Below are 11,877 nucleotides of genomic sequence, written 5' to 3' on the forward strand. Positions count from 1 at the left end.
GCGCTGGCCGAACTCATTCAGGACTGCGCCCTAAGAATGCTAATCCAATGGGGGACATGGCTTACACTGGAAAAAGCAGTAAGCTCTTACCACTCATCAGTGAAGTCCAATTTTATTGTGCTTGTAGTTGTTCCTTCAGTACTGTAATGTAAACTTAAAACAGGTTCACCTGTTCCTGATCGTGGACTCACCTTTTCATCATCTGAAAACAAAATATTGGTAAGTGTGAACATATCATGGGAGAATTTACATATCACTCTGAAAGCAAGTTGGTTTATCTTCATATTTTCATTAAAAAGCACAGCTCTTGCTCTAATACAATTTAATCAGAAGGGGTCAGTGCAAAATTAAATGTCTGCATATTAGTTATGATCACTTTGCAACTCTGGTAAGGAGGTCTAAAAGTACCAGAAATAAAAGGGAGGGTAAAAACAAAGCATAGGAATGCATATTACTTTTCTTTTTTGGCAGAATTCTCATGCAGTCTTTGTTTACTCCATTTAATATACAAATCAGAAATGGCACTGAACGGTACCCTCCTAGACTAGGTGCTGAATATATTCTGAAGACAAAGACTCTAGTCAGTCCTCTGAGCATCAAAACCTACTTTATATGAGGAATTGCAGAAGAGCACAATTATTACATTTCATAGAATACAAAATGACCAATAGGTTGCATGTACAAGACAGGAGATAAATAGCTGCACAAAGTTTTGGCTATTCCCCCTCTGACTTGTGTCCAAGATAAGTAGCTTACAAATATGTAGCAGCATGCAAACTGCTAAATCTGTATGCACCAAGGTAAAGAATTACTTTTTGCTGAAAAGCAATATATAAACAATAGTAATCCCAGAAAGATATAATAGATAGCTAGCACCCTCTCCCAAGAGTTCTTGGGATAGTGGGACAAGTTGTAGTAAGAACATCCTGGAACTTTCTTCAGTCTTTCACAAGTTGACCAAAAAGCAAATATCAGAAATCTGCAATACTCCACACCAGATTCCTGCACAGAACGTGCTAATAAGCTGAAACTACATAAGGCAAGAGGCAACTTTAAATACTTCTGGCTACACATTCAGTCGCACCAGTGGTCAGATGGGCACAAACAATTCCTAAAGTTTTTGTTAAAGTTTTTGCTTTTCAATATTAGACCCAGAAAACTGGGGAGAGGGCATAGCTCAGTTCATAGTTCACGTATGCTTTGCAGGCAGAATAGTTTGGGTTCAATCCCTGACATTTCCAACCAAAATGACAAAGAAGCAGCTGATGACTCTGACCCTCAAGAGCTGCTGCCAGTCAGAGATTACAATACTGTGCAGGGTGGACCAGCTGGCCATGCTTTAAATAGAATAGTTCTACTAATTTTTAGCTTTTGGAAACATCATTCCTGTCTACTCAAATAAAAGTGTCACTGCCCTATTATAAGACAACAACATATTATAGACTCCTACCATACACTAAGACTCCTAAAATCTTCTCCAGAGTGCTGCTATCTAGGCAATTATCCTCCGCTTACACCACCATTTGGTTGCATTCGGAACTTTACATTTGTCCTTGATTAATTTTATCTAGCCATACTTGCCTCAAAATTATAAGATTACATAAATTAAAATAGTTTAAGCCGAAATGATTCAGAGTGCTGGCTGGGCTGGCCCAGGAGTGTCACAAATATGCCGTAAGGCCAGTGCAAGAAAGTGTGCCAGTGCCAGCTGCAGCCCAACAAAAGGCAAGTTTGTGCCAGCCTAAACAGGTCGGTGTGGATGGTTGGAGAGCGGAACGGGAGCATTTGGGGCCAGAGAGCTGGGGAGGGCAGAACAGACCCGGAAGGGAAGTGGGACCTGTCTCTGGCAGTTAGACTGTATCCGAATCCTCCACCCAAGCAGACCGGCATTACACTGGGCTGCTCAGATCTGAACCAGCAATTTAATTGGCGCAGATCTGAGTAGCCCCATTGCTGGTGGCTGCCAGATGACACGAGGTAAGGGAAAATAAATTCCCTTACTCCAAGTTGCACAGAACCCACCTCCTAACCTGCACTGGATACAACGCAGGACAGCCAGCCTGCCAGTTCCAGTGCAGGACAGGATTGGGTTGCCCATAAATTGGTTCTTACAGAAAAACATCTGCGTGTTTTTTGAAACTCTTTCAGTGAACACTTGGGTTCAGTTCAAATATTAGTTCCAAGCATAGAAGCAAATGATGGCTTAAAGCCCTTCCCCCACCTGCCTCTGCCAAGAATCCCCAGATAGTATTCCAAACTGCTTACCATTGCCTTACCTGCCCGCAAAGTTACAGCACATATGCTACATCACTACTACTGGATGGCTATCACAAAGTAGTGGTGTAGCCAAAGACTTTCTGCTTAGGAATCTACAGGTTGATTTAGTATATACTATATGTCTGTGCACCAGCCTATCTCCCTCAAGAGTGGCATGAAAGTGCTTTACGGCTCTTTTGCGACACTCTTCTGCCAGTGCAAGGGACTTGCACCAGCCGAAGGGGTGCTCTGGATTGCGCCCTTAGCCTTCTATTGCTCTTAAACTGTGAACTGTTTTAGGAAGTGGGATATAGCAAAACATACATAACATGGCAGTGGGTGAGGAGACAAAAGGCTCTGTACAGACAAGTGGGAGAGAGGGAGGGAGGTGTACTTAGGGAATCAGAGCCAATTCAGTGACTTTGTTTTCTGCAGTATGGCAACTTCAGGGAAACAGAGCAACAGCCAAAACCATGGTTTGACAACATGCATCACAGTAAACCAAAGATTTCATGGAAACTGCAGTTTACAAACCCACTTCAAACCATAGTTTCACATGTTATGACAAGCACTGTTAAGTTCTACAAACCATTGTTTGGTATGATTTCTGAACTAAGTCTGTATCATAATGCATATACAAAAAATTCGATTAATCATGAGCTGCTGCACACACAATTCCGTAACACAAGTTTCCTGAATAGGCCTTTCTTTTGGATAGAAGGACTATCTTTGTAAACAGAAAGGTATAGCTTCAAAAGCATTTCCTCTTTCTGCTAGATGCTGTGCACTGAGCAAAAATTTAACAGAACAAGTAAGGAGACAGCATGTAAGGGAAGGGATTGTTGTGTCCCACATCTCTGCCCATTCAGCTACACCAAATGGGCAGACAGAGCGAGGGGGAAACAATGAGGTATCCACAACACTTTTCCTCTTTTCTCCCTCATCAGCAGGCTAGAGAACGGCAGTAGAAAGATAGGAGCATATTCATCTATTAATCACCTCCCCCAAGGCTTTCGCTTAACACTACACTTTCATGTTGCACTGTAAGCTGGCCGGCCTTATCCCTAAACAGAGTTTTCTTTTACTGTTTCTTGTAGTTGGGAGGTATCTACAATATATGTAATAACATAATGGTAAAGTTTGCATATGCTACTAAGTTTAAAATTGTGAATACCTAACCAGGATTTTTTGGTTTAAGTGTTCATCTTTTTCTAATATTTTTACACTGACCATTGCAGAAGGGTACACTGTATTTTCATTTTGTGAACTGATTTGTTTAGTAAACTGCATTTTTCTGTTTCCCCTGAGGAAAAGCATCAGGAATTTGGGAAAATTTAAAACCAATTTTTGAATAGTGTACTTGTACTGATTGCACTAAGATAGACAAAAACAAGAGGGCAAAGCAATTCATAGGCAACAAAGGAGCAAAACTATGCATGGTAGACGAGGCTAATGACAGATGCTTGCATTTGCATAGCAGTATGCCAGACAAAACACTGGGGCAGGAATAACCAGCTCCTAAGAAATATATAAAGCACTTAAAAGGTTTAGTTCAGGCATATTTCAGGCTTGTTTAATTACTACTGGATTATGCAAGCCAATCAGTAACATTAGGAAATACTGCTCTGTAAGGAAAGAGAAACTCATCTATCCTACTGAGGCCCAAATCCTAACCAACTTTCCAGCACTGACACAGCTGTAGCAATGGGGTTGTACACAGCTGTACGCAAACACACTTAGGGCCCAATCCTATCTAACTTTCCAGCAACAGTGCAGCCGCAATGCAGCCCAGAGGTAAGGGAACAAACATTCCCTAACGTTGATGAGGCCTCTGTGACTGCCTCCTCACCAAAGGATGCAGCACACATCCAATTAGCATGACTGGACCAGCCCTGGAAAACTGGATAGGATTGGACCTTCTGTAGGGAACTCAATTAAACTTGCTTCTGAATAAATATACCTAAGGCACACACTGCATAGTTCATACATGCCCTAGTACATGCTTCACAGCAAGGTGTGAAGCCTTGCTCATATAACCCTCCCTGATCACACATAGAATCATCAGCATGAACTGTAGTCTACATGCTTTAAAGCAGTTTCTCAAACTGTGGGTCGGGACACTAGGCTGGTTGTGAGCAAATTTCAGGTGGGTCCCCATTTATTGCAATCTGTAATATATTAGACTTGATGCTACCATAGTATATGACTGCATTTAGGGAATGTTACAGAACTATAACTATTGTTACAGATCTGTAACAGATCAGGCTACTATTTATATGCTTTTAACAATGATAGTCAGTGAGGCTTACTCCCACATAAGTGTGGATAGGATTGCAGCCTTTGGAATGTTTGGGGAAATTTTTTAAACTGATCAACTGCTTGGGAGGGTCAGGAGGGTTCTTCATTTTAAATAAATTTTAATACTTACTGTAAACTTTTAATTTACTTAATTAAGTGATTTGATTTTATCATATGGAGGTGTTAAAAATTGTCCTGCTTGATGATGTAACTTCCAGCCATGACATCACTTCCAGTAGGACCATATTGTCATTCTAAAAAGTGGGTTTTAAACCCATAAACCAACAAGGTTTTGGTTTTTTCCTCAAAATAGAAGTCATCCTGTTCTACCAGATTAACCTATTCAAAACTGAATTGTGGTGTCACAGCAAAAGGTAGCTAGAAGATAAATGCATAATCTCTAGTTATAAATAAGTATAGCCATATACGTGTGGCCAGAAACACTTCAGTTCCAAAAACAGATTTCCCTGTGCTATATTATTATAGGGGTGCACTTGTGGCCTTTAGGGGCTCCCAATCCGGCCCTTGGGGAGCCCCCAATGAGCCTCTGGTCCTCCGGAGACTTGCTGGAGCCTGTGCTGGCCAACGAAACTGCTCTCAACATGAGGACGACTGTTCGACCTCTCACCTGAGCTGTGGGACAAGGGCTCCCTCCACTGCTTGCTGTTTCACATCTGTGATGCTGCAGTGGCAGCAAAGGAAAGGCTAGCCTTGCTTTGTGCAAGGCCTTTTATAGGCCTTGAGCTACTGCAAGACCTTCATTCATTCATACAAGTTCCATCTCTAATAAATTCATTTATGTAAACTTATTCAAATTTGAAATGTAAATTAATTCATTTTCTTCCGGGCCACTGACACAGTGTCAGAGAGATGATGTGGTCCTCCTGCCAAAATATCTGGACACCCCTGGATTATTATGAAGTGGCCCAGAACAGAGATACCTAATAAGATCTAATATTATGCCTTCCTTCATCTGGAGGAAGGTCTTTGCTCTCTGGATGATGTGAAAGGACTGCTTAAAGTGCCTTACTTCATTTAAGGAAAAGCTGTTCATTTCTTCCAGGAAAGTTGCTAATATGGTTGCAGGGAGCAAGCAAAGGAGACCCTAGTCAGATATGACTTAAGTTAACGTTGAACATTAAAAGAGTTAGTTCATTCTATGCCATTGCATTAGGCTGAGAGAGATGACCTTCAATTTTAGGACTGTGTACACTGGAACAGCCTGTTATTGACAACATTTTATCTGTTTGTAGACTACAACTAAAAGTGTTAAAGAAATAAGGAATGATACCGCCAAGTGTGATGATAAACACCACTAAATGTAAAGAACAGGCAAGCAGCAACTGCATTCTTTTGTTCTTGAGGGGGAAGCATCTGAGCAAACAACAGCAGCACAAACTATTTAACTACACCAGCTGCTTAATAAACCTTGACAGATGACAACCTGTAGGTTGAGGGTCCTGTGAGGAGCCCTTAGGGGAAGACTGATCAGAGCTGGAGGACTGTTGTGCTGAACCCTCAGCTAGCTCTCGCTGTCTCTGCTGTTCAGCCTTCTTAAGCCTCAGCCGCTGCAGGCCCCTACGGAGTATAGCTAACTCAGGCGCCATTAATTCTGACAGACAGGAAAAAAAGGGTGTAAAAAGAAACAGGCATAGAACATAGGATAAAAAGAACATAAAGACTAAGAGCGAGGTAATAGATACTGTGTAAAGGAATAAAAGCAGCAAATTTGGTTTTTAAAAAGCAGATTGGTAATATGCAGCACGGAAATAAAATGGGTTTCACTTGGATTTTTCTTTTTCTAAAATGCATACATTATGAAGCTCATTATTTATACTTCATATCTCCACCTAGTGCCCAAACAATTAAATGAAGAAAAATGTAACAAAATATGTCCAAAAACAAAAAAATGAAAGTATGAAATACATACACATGAAGCTTTCCTATAGAATTGGCAACTGTGACTCAATGGACGGCAACTTCTCTTAAAATCTTCATTTGAATGAAAATATCAGCATCGAATTAGGAAGGTTTGAAAACTGAGAGCCTGACAGAATGGGGTTAGTTTTTATATTTTTTTAACTGACTGTTGCCATCAAAGTCTTTAAAACCTTAACAGAAAACATTTTCAAACCAAAAGGTTGGCATTTATAGTCCCTATTTAACAAATCAAAAATTTGAGGCAAATAGAGTAGGGATGTGATGAAACAGACTGGGAAGCAGCCTGAAGACTACTAATGCTGAAATGGGAAACCTTTACTCAGATTCAGATGAAGGATGCTTTATTTTCCACACATATAGGGAGAGAACCTTGATGTAGGAAGATGCGTATATTATAAATACATGGAAGAATGGCCCATTTTTCCCCATAGTGTAGATACTTAGACTGGGTAACAGTTGCTTGAATCAGTGGCCTAGTCTGTGCACCTGTAGAAAAGAACTCCACACTTGCCTTGTTCTTCCCATGTTACAGATACATTTCCCTTCATGTAGAGGATCTCAGGGACAGATAGAAAATAATATAGAAAATACCTCTTAGTGACAATGTTAAAAGGCAACTGTTCTGGAAGACTACTAAAAAGCAGCAATGTATCTTCTGTAACAAAGCTGACATTACGCAGACCAGAGTTAATAATATGGCCTACTTTACTTGCAAACTCCAATATTATTTGTGTGAAACTGGTCAAAACACTGCTTCCAAGAAATATGGATTGAAAATGAGAGTATAAAAAAGGGGAGCTTAAAACTCAAATGTAGAAAAAAAATGTGATAATCCTCCCTTTTTAAATCACTGGCTCAAGTGATTAGATTTTTAAAACTTTTTTTTGTTAGAGAAGACCAGGAGTTTGACTAATATAGGTATATATGTTTCTCATTAATGAATTGCTAATTAAGAGATCTCTTTAAATTGCAATGAATTATTCTCATTAACTGATTTTGGTTGAGAATCAAACTACACATTATATGAAGCATGTTATTAGCCCTGGGTATTTTCTTAAATAGGGGAGGGCAGTTAAGATAGGGACCACAATTGGCATGTATGTGTTAAATCTTTTGTCCTGCTATGGTCCTATTTCAGATTCCACGCCCAAAGCTTTTATTTTGGAGAATACATACATACATGCTAGGTTCAATAACGTGCTTGATGTCACATGTAGATCGGTAATCAGTGACAACCCATTTAAGCTGAAAGGGCAAAATGCAAGCCAATTTCATTTGAAACAAAGAATTAAACAGATTTATATAATTGTTTGCATGGGCTACATAACCCAAGAGAAGTTTGACTGCAACGGCCACAACACAGTGAAAAACAGTAACTGTTGACTATTATTATTGCTAATTTTTAAACGTATTTGGAAGATGTGCTTTTTCATGAGAGTGTGTCCAAAAAATGAAGTAAAGCCATACTGGGCATCAGAACAGAGAATTGCAACAATGCCCTGACGACAATACATACTATCCACACACTGAATAAGCTAAATAAGAATTGTGTCCTGTCAGTTGCATTACATTACTTAGTTCAGACCACAATTCTGAGGCAATCCCCTCTGACTACCCCTCTGATAGAGACAATGTGTGTCTTTTAGTGCTTAAAAAGGTACTAAATCCTCTGGAATTCCAAAACTCTCATTAGTGTCACTTGGGTAAAAAGCCTTGAGTACACAATAGTTATTTTCTTCTCAACCAGATAACCATTTAACTGTATATCACATTCACAAATATAATGTTCATCTGGAGTAACTCCATGTTATAACTGAACAAGTCATAAAGACAGCTACAGGCGGAATCCTAACCCCTTATGTTAGTGCTTTCCAGCACTGACATAAGGGCAATGCAGCTCCGAGGTAAGGGAACAAACATTCCCTTACTTTGAGGAGGCCTCTGTGAGTGACACCCAACTGCAGGATGCAGCACACGTCCCATTGGCACTGCTATGCCAGTGCTGGAAAGTACTGACATAAGGGGATGGCACCCTACAAGTCTGAGTATTTAGAGAAAACTCTGAAATTGGTTATTTTGAGCAGCTAAAGGGATGTATACATTTGCACAAGTGAAACTGCACAAGCACAAGTGAAACTTTTTACAGCTGTATTTTAAATATTTTTCCTCTGAAAACACTGAAGAAATTTGGTGTCAGGATTCAAACCACCAAGCACCTAGTTGTGTGAGACAAGGGGTCTTGAGATTCATTTTGACTCGTTTGTTGTGCACACATGATGGAGATACATACACACTTAACATGACATACTGCCTTGTTAAGTGTGAAGTGGCTCTCAGACCATTTTCAGTTTCATTCCTGGAGTCAAGCAACTGCAGGGCTTCAATAGATGAAACTTCTAAATGCAGAATATTTTTCCTACACAGAAATACCCTTGCATGCAGTAAATTCCAAAGAGACAATTTCAGCAAATAAGATATTTGCATAATCTTCTCACATGCATATGACTATGCACATTTTCCATTATGCAGAAGTTATCTCTATGTATGAAAAAAATGAACGTCTATACCACCTTCTGCCCTTAAGGTGGCTCACAATAATTTGAAACAATTAAAGCAGTGTAAATTGAAATTAAAACAATGGAATGACACTATAAAACGAACTGTAAAGAGTGGAAAAGCTTAATGAAACTAAACAAGACCACTTTCCCTGCTGGGATTTCCTGCTTGCCAGAAATTATGGTCTTTTAAACCTCTTTTCCATATATTTGTTTAAACTAAAGCCCACATTCTTCCTCATCTTCTATAACTGTACTTCCATGGTCAGAAAAAATTCAATATTGCGTCTGCTTTCCGCTATCCAGATCACAGAAAGCTGATTCAATTGAATAATGGAATAATCATTGATGACAACATATAGAGGCTGAGAAAGTGAGGTAAGCCACACATTAGAAGCAAAAGTTCCTTGTTACCCAGCACAAATTCTTCCCTGTGCAGTACAAAGAGTGGGGTTCATGTTCAGACCATGAAATGTCAGCTTTAATGGGAGATACAGTACATTGACTGAGCATCTGATTTTGGTACTTGAGAATCTGTACCTGCTACTGCTGAAGATCTTGGAGACAGGAGTAAGGGTAACCTGCTTTATAGTTATAGGTGGAAAGGCCTGGCACAAGGAAGTACAAAAGATATGGGGGGGGTACAGCACTTTTCATTTATATCTTGATAGCGAATACACCAAATAGATTGAATATAGGTGAAGAAATGGCACTAAATGAAAGTCTACTACAACTTTACCAATATGTGCAGTTTAATTTTTGCTTATGCTGTAGTTGGAGAAACAATGAATGATTAAAAGATAAAAGCTGTTTGTCAGATTACTTAATGTTACTAAACAAACTTTAGTAATGACTAGGATTCGAAGGATTGCAAAATAGTTTAATGTACATGCAAGAGATCTTTATGCTTGTGCTTCTCAAATAGTAACACACACACCCCAATTTCACATAGCAAGCAGCTTTTGAAAAAGGACTTCAAAAGCAGTTTGTGATGTGGCACTGGGGACAGATGTTCAAAGTACAAAAAATAATAATCAAGCATGCTCCAGCCCTTGCGCACACTGATAGCAGTTCTTTCGATTCCAGTCACATTTCTGCTTACGGTGCTAGAAAACCATCTTCATGCACAGTCTTGTTAATTAAAGTTATAAAATGGAGTTACTTCAGATTTAATACAGTACCCATGCAAAAAGGATTTTAGCTGAAATGACCAGAGTATGGTCAGAGTAGCTTTACGACAAGTTCCAGTCATATAGGAAAACTCTCATTCAAATAATTCAACATATCTGGGTGGAAAGATCATGGTTGTGTTAAAAGATTAAAATCCATGTGATTAAAAAGGTACAACATTTCATTCTGTAACTTTTTCAGAATTTCATCAGGGAAACGAGCCTGGATAGGACATGCTGCTAGAGAGAAAGCCAGAAACAGCAGTTAAAAAGCAGCATCCTCCAGGTTCTTGACAAGGAGTTAATTGCTTAGTTGTAGAGTTTCATTTTGCTGACTGCATTCTTAAAGCAAACTCAGTCTAATCACAGTATTTCATTTCTGATGGAAATCTCTTCGTTATAAAGCTCTTTAATATCTGTTCTTTTTAAGACTGGAAACCAGGTATTGCTGATACGTAGAACCTCTTCTTTTTGGTTGCTATTCTAGCTTCTCTGTAAAGTCTTGGGAAATAAAATCTATTATGGAATACTGCAATTAGGCTGAGTTTTCTAAGAATGCGGCCAGCAAAATGGAACTCTACAGCTAAGAAATTAACTCCTTATCAAACACCCAGAGGGTGCTGCTTTTTAACTGCTGTTTCTGGCTTTCTCTCTAGCAACATACCCTATCCAGGCTAACTTCTCTGATGAAAGAGTTACAGAATAAAATGTTGGACTGTTTCAACTACATGGATTTTAATCTTTTAACACAACCATGGTCTTCCCATCCAGATATGTTGAATTGTTGCTGGCCATGAAAACCTATGGATATCTCATTCAAATATTTGGACAAAGGATTCAGTTATCAATGGGCCAATAATATCCAAAAAGTGAGATGGAGAAGTACTCTAGTGACAGAGCACAGAGAAGCAGAAATATTACCCCATTACTTCTGGGGTAGACCACAACAGATAACTTGACTGTGTTGTAGCAAGTTACAGACAAACTCCATTCTGGCAGAGCATCTAGTGAAAGAATGATAAAAACTCTGATAAACTTCATAACAAAAAGTAATTCCATCTGAGCTTCTCTCAGGGGACAAATATTCTTCAACAGTCACACACACAACTTTGTTGGATACTGGTACATTAAATTCATATTCCACACATTCACCAAGTCTATAAATCCACCACACATTCAACAAGCTGATAAAGATAAGCTACTCTAAGTGTTCTAAAGGGGAGCTTAGTTACAGCATACCAGACTGACGGAGTGTAGGAGGTGCAGAGGTTTCCAAGGAGGGTCTTTGTTCATTGTCAGGAGAGGATAGTAAAGAAGTAGATGGGGGGCTTTCTGTTGAAGAAGATGTTGAGGGAGCTTGAGCAGACATTGTAGATGATGATGACTGAAGCTGTTCAGGACCATCCACTTCCATTGTGGCATCTGTTTCAGCACCTGCTAAGGCACTGCCAGCAGCAGAGAGATCTGATCTACTGGTCCCACCTTTGAAAAGTAAACAATAACTTATAAAAGAATTAATGGGAGGTTCTTACGCTACCCCAATTTATTCAGAACAAGAAATGTGCTCAACACAGTTCACTGACAGAATGCAGCTCCACAGACTGCAGTTGAAAAATCTATTAAAGAGCAGCTTTTACTATACAAAAATTCCATTAACA

The 11,877-nt window shown here is 39.4% G+C and overlaps 1 protein-coding gene across 4 annotated transcripts in view; it reads right to left on the bottom strand.

Moving 5' to 3' along the window:
• DCAF6 (DDB1 and CUL4 associated factor 6) overlaps positions 1-11,877 on the bottom strand; it is a 63,864-nt gene that overhangs the window by 16,839 nt on the left and 35,148 nt on the right. For 3 of the 4 annotated variants that reach the window (XM_066620576.1, XM_066620574.1, XM_066620578.1), the window contains exons 10-12: positions 11,459-11,701; positions 5,999-6,166; positions 91-202 (exon numbers count right to left, since the gene is read on the bottom strand). In XM_066620576.1, coding sequence (XP_066476673.1) covers positions 91-202; positions 5,999-6,166; positions 11,459-11,701 — 523 coding nt within the window. The remainder of the gene's footprint in view (positions 1-90; positions 203-5,998; positions 6,167-11,458; positions 11,702-11,877) is intronic. The other variant, XM_066620577.1, reaches the window with a different exon arrangement.

Source organism: Tiliqua scincoides, chromosome 3 (assembly GCF_035046505.1).
Source record: "Tiliqua scincoides isolate rTilSci1 chromosome 3, rTilSci1.hap2, whole genome shotgun sequence".
Lineage (NCBI taxonomy): Eukaryota > Metazoa > Chordata > Lepidosauria > Squamata > Scincidae > Tiliqua > Tiliqua scincoides.